Genomic DNA, 19,585 nt, shown 5'->3' on the forward strand with positions numbered 1-19,585 from the left:
CGAAAGCTTTTGATTCTGTCAGCAGACACGGCCTCTACCAGCTACTGGAGAAGATTAGATGTCCACCACGTCTTCTAAACCTCACTTGGTCCTTCCATGAGAACATGCATCTACAGTGGAATTTGATGAAGCTACATCAGACAGTTTCCCCATGGGAAGTGGAGTGAAGCAAGACTCTGTCCCAACTCCCATGGTGTTTGGCATCTTCCGATCTGCCCTTTTGTTCTTTGCCTTCCCAACAGGCACGGAAGACGTGTATCTTCAAACCAGAAGTGATGCGATGCTCTTCAATGTGGCAATGTTGAAAACCAAGACGAAGATGAGAACTGTGCTTATAAGGGAACTCCAGCCCGCTGATGATGCTGCACTCAGTTCCCCAACAGAAGAAGGACTTCAGGGGCTGATGGACAGACTGTCTCATGCTCGCACCAAAGACCGACCGGCAATCAGCATTAAGATGACTGTTGTCATGGGTCAGGGCACTCCGCTCCCCTCTGAAATCACCATAAGCACCACTCCGCTGGAAAATGTCTTCAATTCACCAACCTAGGATCTAGGGTGACTGACAGCCACTCTCTGGATGAGGAAACCAATTCACGTACAGTAAACCACCTTCCTCTACAGCATCCACCTTCGGGAGACTAAGCAAGTGGACATAGAAGAACAGGAAACTCACAATGAAGACCAAGGTAACTGTCTACAACGCGTGAGTGTTGAACACGTTTACTGTACAGCAGTGAAGCTTGGGCAACTTACCTCCATCAAGAACGGTAAATGAATGGGAGAGGACCAAGAGAGGACCCGGCTGTGGGCAGCCTAGGACTGGCCCGCGGTGGGTGTCGGAGGTCGGTCGAGGAGTGATGTGGAGAACAAAATGGGACCCGCGTTGGAACCAGGACAGATCTTCAGAGATATGAATGCCCAGGAACTTGAAGCAGGATCTTGGAACATAACTTTCTCCACCACTGTACCATCAAAGAAGTCAAGTTTGTGGATCTGCGGCTTTCTCCTGAGGTCAACAAATAGCTCTGTGGTCCTGCGGACATTGAGAACAAAATGTCTGCACTGGCAGCATTCCCTCAGATTATCAATCTCTCTCCTGTACTCTGACTCATCATTATCCATCATTTGTCCAACAACGGTGGTATCGTCGGTGAAATTTAAAGACGGCATTGGAATGGTCTGGGCGTACAGTCCTGGTGATAGAGCAGGGGACTGAGCACACAGCCTTGAGCTGGTCCTGTGTTGGTTATAGAGGAGGAGGTGTTGCCCGTTTGTGCTGATTGTGGTCTGCTGATGAGGAAATTGAAGATCCAGTTGTATTGGATTGAGCAGAGGAGATGTGTGAGGCAAGTTTTGTTTTAACAGAGAAGGTCTGAAATCCACTGCATGGAAGAACAGGAAACTCACAATGAAGACCAAGGTGACTGTCTACAAAGCGTGCGTATTGACCACGTTACTGTACAGCAGTGAAGCTTGGATGACTTGCCTACATCAAGAATGGTAAATGTCAACGTCACATCCTGGGAGTTTCTCGGTTGGACAAAAATAGGTGCAGGAGTAGGCCATTCGGCCCTTCGAGCCTGCACCGCCATTCAATATGATCATGGCTGATCATCCAACTCAGTATCCCATCCCTGCCTTCTCTCCATACCCCCTGATCCCTTTAGCCACAAGGGCCACAACTAACTCCCTCTTAAATATAGCCAATGAACTGGCCTCAACTACATTCTGTGGCGGAGAATTCCACAGATTCACCACTCTCTGTGTAAAAAATGATTTTCTCATCTCGGTCCTAAAAGACTTCCCCCTTATCCTTAAACTGTGACCCCTTGTTCTGGACTTCCCCAACATCGGGAACAATCTTCCTGCATCTAAACCACCTTTGAATCTGTCCTCTGCCTGACCAACATGCCCAGCATCTCTGTGACCCTCTAACAGAAGTGTATCAGCTGGCTTGGACATGTCCACAGGATGGGAAATGGACGCATCCTCAGAGATGTGGTGTACGGTGAGGTCACCAATGCACGGTGGTGGAGGCCAATACCAGAGTGGCAGTTCAGTAACTTTTGCAATGTGTATGGGTACGGAGGGACATGGAACTTGTGCTGGCGTGTCAGAGTTGGTTTTTCCATTGTGTCTGACATATTATTTTTTGCTGTATCTTAACTGGCCTGTAAATTCAACAACACACTGATAAAATGTTCAGTATTATTAATTAAATGCTACTGTAGAACACTGTCCACAGTGGAACCAAAGACGCAGTCCATAATATCTCGTAGTTGTGAGTGTCTGGAATAGACTGTGGGGTGGGCTGGTGGTTGAGGCAGGCACGATAGTGGCATTTCAGCAACTTTTGGATACAAATATGGATACACAGGGAATAGAGGAATATTGAATTTGTGCAGTTGGTCTGGGCATTATGTTTAGCACAAACATTGTGAGCCGAAGGACCTGCCCTTTAACTGTTCTGTTCTAATTATTTAATTGTCATATGTACAGGCAACAGGCAATTTAAATTATTTTCTTGTTGTAGATTAACAAGCCTGTAATTGCAACAACACAAAAATGCATTAATCAAAATGTCAGTAAATTAAGCGTCTTGATACCAATGTAAAAACTGTCTGTAATGCAACTCAAGACTCAGTCTGTAGTCCTTCTTCATTGTTCATAGTTGTGGTTAGTGTTGGGCAATGTTTAAGAGCCTGATGGTTGCTGGGAAGAAGCTGTTCCTGAACCAGGAGGTTGTGTTTTTTAAGCTACAGTACCTTGTTGCTGATGGTAAGTGAAATATTGAGAGTGTGGTCAGGGTGGTGTGTGTCTTTGACATTAGCTACCTTTAGGATGCAGCATCTCCTGTAGATCCCTTTGATGGTGGGGAGATCACGGCCCGACCGCCAGCTACAGCAGCCAAGATCGCCCCTGTCAACAGACGTCTAGGGGCCCCTGACCGCGGGAGAGCAAAGAAGGGAAGAGATTGAACTTTTTCCAGGGTGATCATCAGCCTCTGATTGACCAAAGGACATGATCTGAAGAGATGGCCATGGACCAAGGGAAACATGTAGAAGCTTCATCGCTCCTGACTCTTCTGTGTTCCTGAGGAGGATGTGGTGCTACTAGGAATAGGCTGAGCTGCTTCTCCGCTGAACTGCCTTCCTGTACCTGGTATGGGACATTGCTCGGGGCTTCAGGTAAGACCTTTACTTGGGTATCCTTCCTCTGCAATTCCCCACGAGATAGACCTTACAAACAGTCGTAGAACACTCACTGCAGCATATTCATGGCTCCCCGATCTCTCACTGTCTGAAGCAGCTCCTGTGCCACCAACAATGTAGACAGCTGTCAGTTTTCAAACTGCTCTGCCAGTGCCACTTGTCATAAGTTCATTGGTCATAGGACCAAAATTAGGCCATTCAACCCATCGAGATTAGATTAGATTAGATTCCTTTATTTGTCATTCAGACCTTTCGGTCTGAACGAAATTTCGTTGCCTGCAGTCATACATATAATAGTAAACAACAAATTAACATCCACCACAGTGAGTTCACCAGGCACCTCCTCACTGTGATGGAGGCAAAAGTCTTAAAGTCACTGTCTCTTCCCTCTACTCTCCCTCTGCGCTGAGGCGATCCAGGCCTCCGATGTTGTTACCCCACCGGGCGATGGTGATCTCAGTGCCCGGGGTGGTCAAAGCTGCCGAGATGTCGCCCTCCAGTCCAGCGGACGCAGCTTTTGCCGCGGGAGCTCCGTAAAAACAGGGCACCAGCCTGTGACCTGCGAGCTCCCGACGATGTCGTCCACTGGCCCGCGGCCGAGCCCCGGATTCAGGTCGCCGCTGGAGTGCCGCCTCAGCCGCCGGAACACCGCCTCAGCCACCAGAGCGCCTCCTCAGCCACCGGAGCGCCTCCTCAGCCGCCGGAGCGCCGCCTCAGCCACCAGAGCGCCGCCTCAGCCACCAGAGCGCCGCCTCAGCCACCGGAACACAGCCACCGGAACACCGCCACAGCTCCGAATTCGGCCAGCCTCGCATTGGTATGTCCTGGCTGGCTCTGCCTCTGGAGCCTCGAGGTCGGTCGCAGTTGGAGGCCGCCAGCTCCCCATTAGGCCTCAGCGCAGACGAAGGCAGAGGAGGGGGGATACGACAGAAAGAGTCTCATTCCCCCGAAGGAAGAGACAAAACCATGTTTCACCCCCCCCCCCCACATATAACACAACCTAATAAACCAAAATTTGACTAAAACAAGACAAGAAATACAACAAAAAAAAGTAAAAACAGACGGACTGCAGGCGAGCCGCAGCCGTTCAACAGCGCCGCTACTCCACCATTCAACCATGGCTGATCTATTTATCCCTCTCAACCCCATTCTCCTGCCTTCTCCCCGTAACCTTTGACACCCTTACTAATCAAGAACCTGCCAATCTCCGCTTTAAAAATTCCCAATGACTTGGCCTCCGCTGCCGTCTGTGGCACATAATTCCACAGATTCACCGCCCTCTCCCTAAAGAAATTCATGTTACATGAGCAGAATAAGGCCATTCAGCCCATCAAGTCTACTCTGCCATTCAATCAGGGCTGATCTATCGTTCCCTCTCAACCCCATTCTCCTGCCTTCGCCTCATAACCCGTAACTAATAAAAAATCTGTCAATCTCTGCCTTAAAAATATCCATTAACTTGGCCTCCATCTCCATCTGTGGCAATGAATTGCACAGATTCACCACCTTCTGACTAAAGAAATTTCTTCTCATCTTTCTAAAGGTACGTCTTTTTATTCTGAGGCTATGGCTTCTGGTCCAAGTCTCTCCGACTGGTGGAAACATCCTCTCCACATCCACTTTTACTATTCGGTAAGTTTCAATGAGTATCCCCCTCATCCTTCTAAACTCCAGTAAGTACAGGCCCAGTGCCGTCAAAAGCTCATCATATCTTAACCCAATCATTCCTGATATCTTTCTCGTAAATGTTCTCTTGAAATGAATGCTAACATCGCATTTGCCTTGTTATTTATATGTGCAGGGTCGCTCAGCATTTGGAGAAACAATGGGCCTTTGGGATCTTCAGCGTTGCCCTGTCCTTCAAGTCCATGGCTGAAGATCTACCTCCAACATTTTGCTGCACAGTGCCAGAGGGAAAAATCAAGCAGAAACCCATTGAAGCCTCATCACTACGGACTGTAACCTGTTCCAATGAGAGATCAGATGTCACCAGAAACCCACTGTAACCACTCTGGACACTGCTCTTCCAGGGTGCAGGACGTTACTCAGTACGTACCCTTCCAAAGGTTGTCTATGTAGACAGCAGGACTTAACCAGTTGGGGTCATGAGGACCAGTGGGTCTATTGTCCAACCAAGGAGTTCTGAAGTCCCGACCTCCCTTTCTTTTGTAGCAGGTGACTCAAATCCCACCCACCCTTTCAAAGGTCATTGTAAAAGCCACCAATAAATAGCCGTGATCTTGTATATTGGTCTCTTTTTATTTTGTGTCTCTGGAATTCGTGACCCTCAATACATCTCACCAAAGCTAAGAAATCTGGTTATGGTGTGAATGGGGCGCAGGCACTGAATCCTGCTGAGATGAAACAAGAATTTGGTTTTCTTTTGGGAGGGGGGGGGGGGGGGGGGGAGGAGGAGGAGAGATGGATTACAGTAAACCCTTACTGTAGTGAACCACACTGGGCGGTTTGAATCTGAGGATAGACACTTGGTCCGGGACGTTTCGGAGTGACTGTAGAACAGCCTCAAGGGGGAGGGGGAGCAGCCAGAAGTCATCGTGCATGTTGGCGCAAATGACATTGGTAGGAAAAGGAAGGAGGCCCTCAAATATGAGTATAGGGAGTTAGGTAAATATCTTACAAACAGGACCTCCAGTGTAGTGATCTCAGGATTGCTTCCAGTGCCACGTGCTCATGAGGGTAAGACCAGAAAGATAGAGGAGATGAACGTGTGGCTGAGGAATTGGTGCAGGGGGCAAGGATTTAGGTTTCTGGACCATTGGGATCTCTTCTGGGGAGGAGGCATCCAGTACAAGAGGGACGGGTTGCACCTTAACTAAACGGGAACCTATATCCTGACAGGCAGGTTCGCTAATGCAGCTGGTGGGATCTTATACAGGACAGAGAGGCAAGTGAGAGGTTAGAATTCGGTATGGTGTGGTAGGAGAAAGGCAGCAGGGAGCGAGGAAGGAATGGGGATTTAAATTAAACATTTTAATTCAAGAGGCTTGTCTGACTGGTCGGCAGATGAGGTTAGGGCGTGGATAGGTATGTGTGACTGCATTGTGGCCATTACAGAAACCTGGTTAAGATAGGGACAGGACTGGCAGCTGTATGTTCCAGGGTAAATGCTAAAGTCATAATTGTTTTCCACCTTGATACATTTCAAAATCACTAAAGGAGCTGAGAAAAAAAGAGGAATTAATGTAGGTTGAATGTTAGAACAAAATGAATATTTTTTAAACTAAAATAATTAATTAAAGGGTCTTTGCCTCAAGGCAATGTTCTAGTTTTCAGATTTCAAACTCCATTTCATTGATACCTGGAGCAGCTGCCTCCATCAGCCGTGCATGGTACGGATTTGCATCCATCAATGTTCAGTGTGAGACTCTGGGGAGCATCATTAATCATAAATATACATTTTATTAAATATCATGTCTCTGCAGTCACATTGATCTAAATAGAAGTCGTTCTGTGGAACACAAATATTTTCCACAAATTTATTTGACAATTCATGAAAGCCTGCTGAGTTTATCGCGGCAAAACACAAATGTGCTGGTGGACCTCAGCAGGTCAGGCAGTATCGATGGTGGGAATGGACAGGTAGTTTTTCGGGATGGGACCCTTCACAACGCTGCTACATTTATCATTGGATCAGATGAGAGGAGGTACTGCCATTTTTAAAGCACATTGAAGTGGATAAATCCACAGGGCTTAACCAAGTCGTGGTGGTACGGTGGTACAGCGGTAAAGTGGCTGCCTTGCAGTGCCAGAGACCCAGGTTCGTTCCTGACTACAGGTATTATCTGTACCAAGTTTGTACGTTCTCCCCATGACCTGCATGGATTTTCTCTGAGATATTCGGTTTCCTCCCACACTCCAAAGAGGCACAGCATTGTAGGTTAATTGGCTTGGTAAAATTGTAAATTGTCCCAAGTGTGTGTAGGACAGTGATAATGTGCGGGGATCGCTGGTCGGAGCCGACTCGGTGGGCCGAAAGGCCTTTTTCCGTACTATATCTTTCAATCGATCAATCAAGGTTAATGTGAGAGCCAGTAGCCACAACAGGCCAGAAGGGGATGAGTCAGAGTACAGAAGAGAGATCGAGCAACTGTCCATATGGTGCCAGCGCAATAACCTGGCCCTCAACACCAGCAAAACCAAGGAACTGTTTGTGGACTTTGGAAGGAGTAGGAGGGGGACCCACAGCCCCATTTATATCAACGGGTCGATGGTTGAAAGGGTCAAGAACTTCAAATTCCTGGGCGTGCACATCTCTGAAGATCTTTCCTGGTCCGAGAACACTAACGCAATTATCAAAAAAGCTCATCAGCGCCTCTACTTCCTGAGAAGATTACGGAGAGTCGGATTGTCAAGGAAGACTCTCTCTAACTTCTACAGGTGCACAGTCGAGAGCATGCTGACCGGTTGCATCGTGGCTTGGTTCGGCAATTTGAGCGCCCTGGAGAGGAAAAGACTACAAAAAGTAGTAAACACTGCCCAGTCCATCATCGGCTCTGACCTTCCTTCCATCGAGGGGATTTATCGCAGTCGCTGCCTCAAAAAGGCTGGCAGTATCATCAAGGACCCACACCATCCTGGGCACACACTTATCTCCCTGCTACCTTCAGGTAGAAGGTACAGGAGCCTGAAGACTGCAACAACCAGGTTCAGGAATAGCTACTTCCCCTCAGCCATCAGGCTATTAAACCTGGCTCGGACAAAACTCTGATTATTAGCAACCACTTTCTGTTATTTGCACTACCAGTTTATTTATTCATGTGTGTATATATTTATATCATGGTATATGGACACATTTATCTGTTTTGTAGTAAATGCCTACTATTTTCTGTGTGCTTAAGCAAAGCAAGAATTTCATTGTCCTATACAGGGACACATGACAATAAACTCACTTGAACTTGAAGGCACCATATATATCAGCTACATGGAGTTAACATAGAAACCACTAGGTAGATTTGAAAAGAGATAATTGGAGCTAGGTAATTACAATTTCTATTCCCTGGTTTCCTTGTTGTCGCATGGACAGAGATAGTGTTGTTTTATGCAAATTAAAATTATAGGTTATATTATAGACTAGTCACTTAAACATTGGCAAATGGAAAACAGCTGTACTAAAAAATCATTTGAGTTCTGGCTGAGCTGAAATGTTTTTTTTAAATTAGCAAAACATTTCACAAATGGGCCAAACACCAGGTTGTTATAACATTACACAAGACACTGGGGCTGCAGTAAAAATAAATCTCTACCAAGGGGTTTGAATAGTGCCTTTATAAATGAAACATGAATTTCCCAGCTTGGCTGTTATTATCAGCTTCACTGTTATCAACCTTTCTCTATTCAACAGGTCCTTGTTGTTATTTGAACTCGTCTAAGTGCCTGGAATTTCAATGAGGTAAACAATGTCCTATTCCTCCCTTTTTAATTCGAGGCCACACATCCGCTCAGAAAATGTAATTTTGTTTTCCGGCTGTAGATATTCAACAAAGTCATGAGACTTTGATCAAAAACGCTCAGGTCAACTTGCCCTTCTGAAGAGGAATTGAGATGTTGTGTAATGCATGGTTGCAGTGTTCCTCGATCTGCAGGCTGTGAGCAATTCTTGCAAAATACTTCCATCTTCAAGTACCAAGCCTTCTAGCGCATTAAAACTTTAACATTCATGGTCTGTAAAAGGCGTTGTCCACAACTGGAAGAGTAAAGTAATAAATGTTAGATCAGATGCAAATCTTGCGTACCAGTATCTTGTCTCTGAATCCATGTGGCATCATCGAGGATACAGTGGTATATATGGCAGACAAACTGCTACTGTAAAGATTGCTCTCATGTCAAAGTCATACATCAGAGAAACAGGTCTTCGAGCCCAACAAACCCATTCCATCACGCCCAGTAACACCAATCCCTTTTTATTCTGCCCACATTCTCTTAAACTCTGTCTCAAGAGGGGTCCCAACCCGAAACGTCACCTGTTCCTTTTCTCCAGAGATGCTGCCCGACCTGCTGAATTACTTCAGCTTTTTGTGTCTTATCTTCCCATAAACTCACCTAGATTCAACCATTTACTTACACAGTGGTGTCAGTGACCAATAAACTGAAAACTTGAGCATTTTCATAGAATGTAGGAGGAAACAGGAGCACCTGAAGGAAATTATAGCGTCCCAGGGTGAATATGCATATTCCACGCAGAGCCAGGGGTGAGAATCGAACCTGGGTCTCTGGAGCTCAGAGGCAGCAGCTCTGATGGTGATCCCACTGTGCTGTGCACTGAGTAATAAGGATTGAAAGCTTAAATTAAATCCAATAAAATCGCAGACACCGCTGTCTTGATTTGTGTCCCAGAGGTTTTATTGTATAGTCACCGTCAGTAAATGAGGAAGTAGGTAAACACTAGATGACTGATCTAATAAAAGATTTTAGATGGCAAGTATTTTAATTGTTAGTTAGGACTGCAGGGTTTTCATCAATTTTCTCTGTCTTCCTGTTACTGTCACAGAAAGAGGCCCTTCAGCCACGCCTGTGTTGAACATAAGACCAACTTATCTGCCTGCATATAATCAATACCCCTCAATTCCTTGCCTATCCAAATATCTCTTAAATGCTACTATTGTATCTGCCTCTACCACCACCATGTTCCAGGCATCCACCAACCTCTGTTAAAAACCTTGCCTCCAGTCCCTTAAAGCTATGCCCTCTTAAATTTGACATTTCCATCCTGGAAAAAGGGTTATTTTTACATTATTATGCCTCTCATAATTTTATATAATTCTATCATGTCTCCCTGCATCCTTTGACGTTCCAGAGAAAATAATTCAAGTCTGTCTAACATCTCCTTGGAGTCAATACACCCTAATCCAGGCATCATTCTCATATAATCACATTAGCACTTGTTGAATATCTTTCACCTGCAATCCTGGACAGTGAATGCAGGCAGGTCATTTAATACTCCTGTTATTGTAAGATAACTCCTTCCTTATCCTGCCCACTGGGGTGGCAGAAGGCACAGTGGTAGAGTTGGTGCCTCACAGCGCCAGAGATCCAGGTTCATTCCTGACTACAGGTGCTGTCTGTGCAGTTTGTAAGTTCTCCCTGTGACCGCATGTGTTTTCTCCAGGTGCTCCGGTTCCTCCCACACTCCAATGATTTACAGGTTTGTAGGTTAATTAGCTTCTGTAAAATTGTTTGTGGTTTGTAGGATCGTGTTAGTGTATGTGGTGATCGCTGGTCGGCATGGACTGGGTGGACCAAAGGACCTGTTTTCACGCTGTATCTCTAAAGTCTAAAGTAGTCTTATCCCTAGTTTAGTTTATTGTCATGTGTACCGAGGTACCATGAAAAGCTTTGTGAACAGTGAAAAGTTAACCACTACTTTTTGCTTATTATATGTTAATGAGTCGTAGGAGCAGAATTAAGCCATTCAGCCCATCGAGTCTACTTTGACATTTACCTGTGGCTGTTCTATTTTTCTCCCTCAACCCCATTCTCTTGTCTTTTCCCTGTAACTTAGTGTCTAATTGCCTGTGATATGGAAGGGTTAGATGTGAAAACGACAGATCAAAGCAGATGGTAAGGAAATGTAGAATGGTTCATGGTTGGCTATGGGGAAGGTGACAAGGTGGTAGACAATCAGTAAAATTAATCAGGAAGACAGTGCAACTAGACAGATAACTCTGGTGGGGAGGGACAGAGAGAGAGGGAAAGCAATAGTTATTTGAAACATAGAAATTAGGTGCAGGAGTAGGCCATTCGGCCCTTCGAGCCTGCACCGCCATTCAATATGATCATGGCTGATCATCCAACTCAGTATCCCGTACCTGCCTTCTCTACATACCCTCTGATCCCCTTAGCCACAAGGGCCACATCTAACTCCCTCTTAAATATAGCCAATGAACTGGCCTCGACTACCCTCTGTGGCAGGGAGTTCCAGGGATTCACCACTCTGTGTGAAAAAAGTTCTTCTCATCTCGGTTTTAAAGGATTTCCCCCTTATCCTTAAGCTGTGACCCCTTGTCCTGGACTTCCCCAACATCGGGAGCAATCTTCCTGCATCTAGCCTGTCCAACCCCTTAACAATTTTGTAAGTTTCTATAAGATCCCCTCTCAATCTCCTAAATTCTAGAGAGTATAAACCAAGTCTATCCAGTCTTTCCCAGGAATCAGTCTGGTGAACCTTCTCTGCACTCCCTCTATGGCAATAATGTCCTTCCTCAGATTTGGAGACCAAAACTGTACACAATACTCCAGGTGTGGTCTCACCAAGACCCTGTCCAACTGCAGTAGAACCTCCCTGCTCCTATACTCAAATCCTTTTGCTATGAAAGCTAACATACCATTTCTTCACTGCCTGCTGCACCTGCATGCCTACTTTCAATGACTGGTGTACATTAAAGTTGAATTGAATTGAATGACACCCAGGTCTCGCTGCATCTCCCCTTTTCCTAGTCGGCCACCATTTAGATACATCCCTTGAAGTTGGAGAAATTGAAATGTTTAGGCAGAGATTGATAGATCGTTGATTAGTGCGGGTGTCGGGTTATGGGGAGAAGGCAGGAGAATGGGGTTACTGCATTTCGTTGTCTCTGTGCTGTACACTGACAATGACAATTAAAGTTGAATCTGAATCTGAATCAGGAGGGAGAGATAGACCTCTTCTTGATCAAGACCAGCCTTGATTGAATGGCGGAGTAGACTTGATGGGCCGAATGGCCTAATTCTGCTCCTATGATTAAAACAAATATCCCTGCACTGCCCGGCCCGGCCTCCCGTAGCCGCTGCTCCCGGTGCCGCTCCGGCCTCCAGTCTGTAGTCTCCCGCTACCGGCGATGATGCCCCCCTACCCTGAGCCCAGGGCCCGCCCTCTCGCCACCGCCTGCCTGCCTGGGCCGCACTGGGCCTGTCGCCTGTCGCCTGTCGCCTGGGCCCGGGGGGCGGGACATCGGTCGCCATGGCAACTGCCCGGCCCGAGCGGCCAATCCCGTGGCGTCGGCGGCGTTGAGTGACGGGGCCCAGGGCCAATGGCAGCGCGCGGGGGGCGGGCGGGCTGGCGGCCCGGAGACAAGATGGGGGGCGTGAGGCTGGAGATCGCGCGGGTAAATGGATGGCTGGCTGGGGTAACGCGGGGCGGGTAAAGGGGGTAACGCGGGGCGGGTAAAGGGGGTAACGCGGGGCGGGTAAAGGGGGTAACGCGGGGCGGGTAAAGGGGGTAACGCGGGGTGGGTAAAGGGGGTAACGCGGGGCGGGTAAAGGGGGTAACGCGGGGCGGGTAAAGGGGGTAACGCGGGGTGACGGGGAACAATCCCCGAGGCCTGAGGGGAAGGTGCAGGAGGGTCGCTCACGCTAGGCCAGAGGTGGCTCACAGTGGGTCAAGGGTCACACACTGGGCCAGAGGGGGTCACTCACAGTGGGCCAGAGGGTGTTGACACTGGGCCAGAGGTGGGATGGTGCAAGGGGTCGCTCACGCTAGGCCAGAGGTGGCTCACAGTGGGCCAGAGGGTGTTGACACTGGGCCAGAGGTGGAATGGTGCAGGGGGGCTGAGTTTGGCACTGCGAGGGGATGGCTCACACTGGGTTTAGAAGGCATGCACACTAGGCCAGAGGTGGCTACAGGCCAATGATTAAGGCACTGCAGGGACTGAGTTTGGAAGGAAGAGTTAACAGGAACACAAGGAATGCAGATGTGGAATCAACCCACATGTTCTGTAGGAAGTCATACACAAAAAACTGGAGTAACTCAGTGGGACAGGCAGCATCTCTGGACAGAATGAATGGGTAACGTTTTGGGACGAGACCCGTAAGACTTGGAAGTCAGCTGGTCAGGCAGCATCTGTGAAGGGACATGCTGATTTAAAATAAGGGCCAGTTATTTAAAACTGAGGTGCATAAAAATGTCTTATTCCAGAAGGCAAAAAAATCCCTGCCCCTGAGATATGAGAAAGGTGTTTAAAAGGCTTTTAGATATGTTGGTTATGGATTATGTGCAGGCAGATAAGAGTTTGATCTTGGCATCATGTTCGGCACAGACATTGTGGGCTGAAGGGCCTGTTCATGTGCTCCACTATTCTTTCTTTCTGAGGCAGTGGAAACCAGATCTGTAGACAATCCAAATACATGAAATCTTCAGGTCGTTCTGTAACTGCTCCAGCAGATACATCTTGAAAGAACTTCCAGTTGATTAGCTAAACGTGACTTACCATTCATAATTCGATGTTGACTCTTGTCAACCATATTGTTAATTTCTTAAGTATTTTACTATCACATTCTTTATTATATATCCCAATACTTCCCTGCTATGATATCAGGCTAACAAATTAGTAGTTCCCAATTTCTCTTTCTCCTTTACTAATCGTCAATCTGCAGGGACCATTTCAAGGCCTATAGAAGCGTGGAGAATGGAGAGAGGGGTGGAACAGCATGGGCATTTCCAGCATTTTCTGTTTTATTTCAGGTTTCCAGCATCTACATTTTAAAAAATGTCTAGGAAGATAACACCATTGTTCTCCCACTATCCATCCCTCATCAACAGGATAAACATTATTCCTGGGATGTCAGGACTTTCATATGAAGAAAGACTGGATAGACTCGGCTTGTACTCGCTAGAATTTAGAAGACTGAGGGGGGATCTTATAGAAACTTACAAAATTGGGAAGATTGTTCCCGATGTTGGGGAAGTCTAGAACAAGGGGTCACAGTTTAAGGATAAGGGGGAAATCTTTTAGGACCGAGATGAGAAAAACATTTTTCACACAGAGAGTGGTGAATCTCTGGAATTCTCTGCCACAGAAGGTAGTTGAGGCCACAGTTCATTGGCTATATTTAAGAGGGAGTTAGATGTGGCCCTTGTGGCTAAAGAGATCAGGGGGTATGGAGAGAAGGCAGGTACGGGATACTGAGTTGGATGATCAGCCATGATCATATTGAATGGCGGTGCAGGCTCGAAGGGCCGAATGGCCTACTCCTGCACCTATTTTCTATGTTTCTATCCCTGACACCCCGACTAATCAAGAATCTTCAGTATCTATCTCTGCTTTAAATATGTTTCTATTTGTCTGTGGAACTCGGCTCTGCAGGAATTTTCTACAGTACTGTACTTCCTATATTTCAATAATGTTGCATTGCAGAAGTACCTGAACAACTGTAAAGCATTTGAGAAATGCTGAGGTTATGAAAGTACTAGAATGAACCAAAGTAAAGAGAATGTTTCCATATAATGGAGCATTCATAAATAAACGATGATCACTGTTAATCGGACAACATTTGGCAAGTGATTGGTGCAGAGGTTGGGATCGCTGTACAAACTATACAGCTCCTCCCCCTCTGTGGTGGGGTTAACTCACACTCCTTCCCCTCCCACCACCTCCCCACTCCTAGACTTTCCACTCATCACTTTAATTTCATGTATCTTGTGTTTTGTGACTGTTGGCAGATCAATTTCCCTCCTGGGTTAAATAAAGTTCTATCATATCAGTGATTGGTGCAGAGGCATGCAAGTGCAACTGGATATGGGGGGGGGGGGGGGGGGCATGTTGGGCAGATGGGACCAGGTAGCGGATTGGGGTGGAAAATGGGCAAAGTAACAGAGGGTGAAGAAACCTGGCTGGACAGTTGAATGTGTGGGAGAAGCTTCTGTTCCACCCTCTCTCCCTTTGCCATAACCTGGCAATCTTTCCTCTTCCAGCCCTGATGCAGGGTCTCCACAGATGGTGCTGAATTCTTCCAACATTCTGTTTCTTTGTTTAAGATTCCTGCTTCTGCAGTCCCATTTCTCTTCTTTGTGTTGATCGGATACTTTATTTTGTTGGTGAATTTGAATAGGTTTGTCGTAAACTATGAAACATTTTCACAACTTTTTGACGCATTTATGCTGAACGTGTATTGAATTTTCAATTTTATTTCCAATTCCTTGCGTCTGCCAAGTTTTATGTTGTACGTAAAGTTTTATTGAAATGTTTTCTCATAACTTTTCCTCTAAAATCTTTTTATTCCATTGCTTCAATTTTATTTTGTCAACTCTGCCTTTTTTCTCATCCTTTATTCCGATCATTTCTTACAATTACATTTTTCATTTACTTTCTGTAGTTCATTGATCATTATGTCCTGTGTTTTCATGTCGTCTCTGCTGGAGATAGCAGTCATGTTGAGACTCATTTACAAGGGAGAAGTAAAAAAACTGCTGAATTATTTAAGCAGTTATTTAGAACTCATTCCATTCAGCGAGACCTTTGCACATCCTTCATTACCTGTGCTGTGAAGAACTCTGTTCCATGTCGTAGGTGGTTTGATTTCTTAACAGAGTGCAGAAATATTTCTCGTTGTAAAACAAATTTCTATGATTGCAGAGAGAATTGCTTACTCATAATTGCAATGTGATGGTCCAACTCAGCATGGGGTTTAGCTTTGAAGTTCAAATTCATAACAATTTATGTAAACAAATAACAATTTTTGCACCTGACTCACAAGGACGAGGAAGTGATGAGATCAGTATAGAACAGTTGTGTTCTGTCCCACGATGTTTGTGCCAAATATGTCAAATTAAACTAATCTCTCCTGTCTGCACATGATCCATATCCCTCCATTCTCTGCATATCCAGGTGCTTATCTAAAGGCCTCTCAAACACCACCATCTTTTCTGCTTCTACCACCACCCCTGGCTGTGTAACAGGCCCCCACTACTCTGTGTAAACAAAAAGGCTTGCCCCACACATCTCTTTTAAACTCTTATCCTCTCATCTTAAAGCTGTGACCTCTAGTATTTGACATTTCTGCCCTGGGTAAAAGATTCTGTCTGCCCGTTGTGTCTGGTAATTTTATATTCATGTATCAGGCCTCCCCGCAGCCTCCAGTGAAAACAATCCAATCCAACCTCACCTTGTAGCCAAGACCCTTTCATCCAAGCCTCTCTTGCACCCCGTGCAAAGTCAATGGATGTAACTTATCTGGTCCGAGAACACTAACGCAATTATCAAAAAAGCTCATCAGCGCCTCTACTTCCTGAGAAGATTACGGAGAGTCGGATTGTCAAGGAAGACTCTCTCTAACTTCTACAGGTGCACAGTCGAGAGCAGGCTGACCGGGTGCATCGTGGCTTGGTTCGGCAATTTGAGCGCCCTGGAAAGGAAAAGACTACAAAAAGTAATAAACACTGCCCAGTCCATCATCGGCTCTGACCTTCCTTCCATCGAGGGGATTTATCGCAGTCGCTGCCTCAAAAAGGCTGGCAGTATCATCAAAGACCCACACCATCCTGGCCACACACTCATCTCCCTGCTACCTTCAGGTAGAAGGTACAGGAGCCTGAAGACTGCAACAACCAGGTTCAGGAATAGCTACTTCCCCTCAGCCATCAGGCTATTAAACCTGGCTCGGACAAAACTCTGATTATTAGCAACCACTTTCTGTTATTTGCACTACCAGTTTATTTATTCATGTGTGTATATATTTATATCATGGTATATGGACACATTTATCTGTTTTGTAGTAAATGCCTACTATTTTCTGTGTGCTTAAGCAAAGCAAGAATTTCATTGTCCTATACAGGGACACATGACAATAAACTCACTTGAACTTGAACTTGAACTTATCTATCAATTTGTGTTCATTAGGAATTGTTAAAGTGAAGGTAGATGGATTTTTGAAGGAAAGTCCCATCTGGAAACGTCTTCTGGCTATTCCCTCCACAGATGCTGCCTGACCCACAGTTCCTCCAGCGTCTTGTGTTTTGCACAAGATTGCAACATCTGCAGTCTATTGTGTGTCTAATTGTTTTAAAGTTTGGGGAATTGAGGGCTAGGAGTTAAATGCAGAGATTCAGCCCTGGAGTAAATCAGCCATGGTTTTATTGAATGACAAAGCAGACTTGAGGGGGCAGATGGCCTACTCTTTTGTTCTTGTCTTATGTAAAGTTTCATTTGATTTCTGAAACACCACAATGCAACTTGTGGATAGCAACCTATTATTTTTGCACAGAAGTCAGTAGGTCTTTTGGCGACAACACTCAAAATGTTTAATTCAGATTGTGTAACAGGGCGGCCAGGATGGCGCAGCATTAGAGTTGCTGCCTTACAGCGAATGCAGAGCTGGAGACCCAGGTTCGACCCCGACTAAGGGTGCTGTCTGTACGGAGTTTGTACGCTCTCCCCATGACCTGCGTGGGTTTCCTCCCACACTCCAAAGACGTATAGGTTAATTGGCTTGGTAAATGTAAAAATTGTCCCTAGTGGGTGTAGTGTTAATGTGCGGGTTAGCTGGTCGGTGCGGACCCGGTGGGCCGAAGGGTCTGTTTCCGCGCTGTATCTCTAAACTAAACTAAACTAAATCTGATCGTGCTTTTCTTTATTTCAGATGTTCATTTACCTGTCATTTCCTGTGACAGTGTTCTGGATATCAAATCAAGCAGAGTACTTTGAAGAATACGTCGTCAAAAGAAAGGTCAGTGTTATGAGATGCATTTTGCAGTTGTTCACCAGATAAAATTGAAATTAATACAAGAACTGGAATTTGAGAGAACCTGCTGAGATGTTCCAACATGCATGCAGATAGTTTTTTTATTAACATTACCCTCTTGTTAGATTAAAGCTTGAATGCATAAGAATCTATATTTCCTCCTGTCAGATTTGGAGCTCTACTGATGGCAAATGACTCCTGGGAATTTGAACGTGAAGCACTGTGAAATGGTAGAATGCATGTTAACAATGTGGATTCTATATTCTGCTCATAGGAGCACTTGTGTCCTTTGCTGGTACAGGGTACTTCAAACAGTTTTTAAAAATCCCATTGTATTATGGCATCCGTGTTCTTCAAGCACCATTTCCAATTTGTATTTTTCCAGAGAGAAATCTATCCGCCAGAAGAGAAGATGCAAGTAAGTATCTGAGCTCCTGATGCCATATATAACATAATTGTTGTCAATGCAAGTAACCGGTTATAGATAAACAATGAGCACATTTCACCACTTTTATCAAAGTACATTTGTCATTCACATCAAGGGTTGAACTCCCTGCTTATTCCTGGCATTTGGGATGAGAGTCTCACACAGCTGCAGTTCCTTGTGAATAATATGGCTGCTTGGCATTAACCTTCAATAATTGCAAACCTGATGCTTTTACTTCATGAAGTGACCACAGATTTTTTAAATATATGTGACCACATTTATCTGTTGTTTAGTTTTATTTAGAATTTGCAAAGATGGTCATTGACCGCCAACATTAAGCTTGAGAGAGTTTTAGAGAAAACCTACGAGGATGATACCGGGACAGGAGGGCCTGAAGTATAGGGTGAGGTTGGGCAGGCTAGGACTAGTGACTGCACAGGGTAAGGGAATCAAGAACCAGAGGATGTAGGTTTAAGGTGAGAGGGGAAAGATTTAGTTGTTATCAGGCAACTGAACCATGCTACCACAACCAGAGAGCAGTCCTGAAATACTGTCTACATCTTTGGTGACCCTCGGACTCTCCTTGATCGAACTTTGCTGGCTTCACCTTGCACTAAACGTTATTTCCTTATCATGTATCTATACACTGTAAATAGCTCGATTGTAATCATGTATTGTCTTTCTGCTGACTGGATAGCACGCAACAAAAGCTTTTCACCGTATCTCAGTATACGTGACAACAAACTAAATTTAACTAATATGTACTTGAGGGCCAACCTTTTCACTCGGTTATTAGTTGTGAAAGTATCTAACTTGCATTTGATACACCCTCATCCGCAGGAGCTGGTGAGCGCTTGTTATATATCCTCACTTACACATGTCTTTCAAGTGAGTTCAGCCCCTGAGCTGTTTCTAATGTTGCTCGTTTCTGATCACAGCGCAAAGAACTGGAAGACTTCAAGGAACGGATGAGGGTGAAGCGGGAACAGAAACTCCTGCATCAAGCAGAAACACAGAAAGTTCCAGAACAGTAATACAGAATCAGATGTTGCCAGTACTTACGGGCAAAACTTCAATTGATGCAGCCTGTTGGAATTTTGCAAAATTATTATTTCTTTCTTCTGGAGAGCCTTATCAGCATATCTTACCATTACCTTACCATTTCTGTCATGACCTGATGAACTTAAGTTATTTAAAAAAATAAAATTATTGAGTATAATTATATTGTGGGCAACAACTGTTTTACAGACTTTGACGTACATTTTCCAGGCTGCTCACTATTCATGGTTGCTTTTTTAATTTTGGAATTAACCTCTGGTGGTTATCTGAGCAGGGATAATACATGAGGTCACATAGAAACATAGAAAATAGGTGCAGGAGTAGGCCATTCGGCCCTTCGAGCCTGCACCGCCATTCAATATGATCATGGCTGATCATCCAACTCAGTATCCTGTACCTGCCTTCTCTCCATACACCCTGATCCCTTTAGCCA

At 45.4% G+C, this 19,585-nt stretch overlaps 1 protein-coding gene and 1 long non-coding RNA gene across 2 annotated transcripts; both read left to right on the top strand.

The window, feature by feature from the left end:
* The first annotated feature begins 1,836 nt into the window (after positions 1 to 1,836).
* On the top strand, positions 1,837 to 5,460 carry LOC116991918. Its single transcript, XR_004416927.1, has 2 exons — positions 1,837 to 3,191; positions 5,017 to 5,460. It is a non-coding gene; the product is annotated as an uncharacterized LOC116991918 (long non-coding RNA).
* A 6,780-nt stretch (positions 5,461 to 12,240) lies between these two features.
* Positions 12,241 to 19,317, top strand: LOC116991944 (protein PET100 homolog, mitochondrial). Its single transcript, XM_033050954.1, has 4 exons — positions 12,241 to 12,316; positions 17,565 to 17,651; positions 18,052 to 18,084; positions 19,032 to 19,317. Exons 1-4 carry the CDS (start codon positions 12,242 to 12,244, stop codon positions 19,125 to 19,127), a joined length of 291 nt encoding a protein of 96 aa, XP_032906845.1. The 5' UTR covers position 12,241; the 3' UTR covers positions 19,128 to 19,317.
* The last annotated feature ends 268 nt before the right edge of the window (positions 19,318 to 19,585 follow it).

This window comes from Amblyraja radiata, chromosome 35, assembly GCF_010909765.2.
Source record: "Amblyraja radiata isolate CabotCenter1 chromosome 35, sAmbRad1.1.pri, whole genome shotgun sequence".
NCBI lineage: Eukaryota > Metazoa > Chordata > Chondrichthyes > Rajiformes > Rajidae > Amblyraja > Amblyraja radiata.

Excerpts from the sequence above, each read along its gene's own strand:
- LOC116991944 (XM_033050954.1), top strand. The coding sequence starts at position 12,242 with ATGGCAGCGCGCGGGGGGCGGGCGGGCTGGCGGCCCGGAGACAAGATG. Across the intron at positions 12,317-17,564 it reads TGAGGCTGGAGATCGCGCGG|ATGTTCATTTACCTGTCATT; the intron begins GTAAATGGATGG and ends TCTTTATTTCAG. Across the intron at positions 18,085-19,031 it reads CGCCAGAAGAGAAGATGCAA|CGCAAAGAACTGGAAGACTT; the intron begins GTAAGTATCTGA and ends TTCTGATCACAG.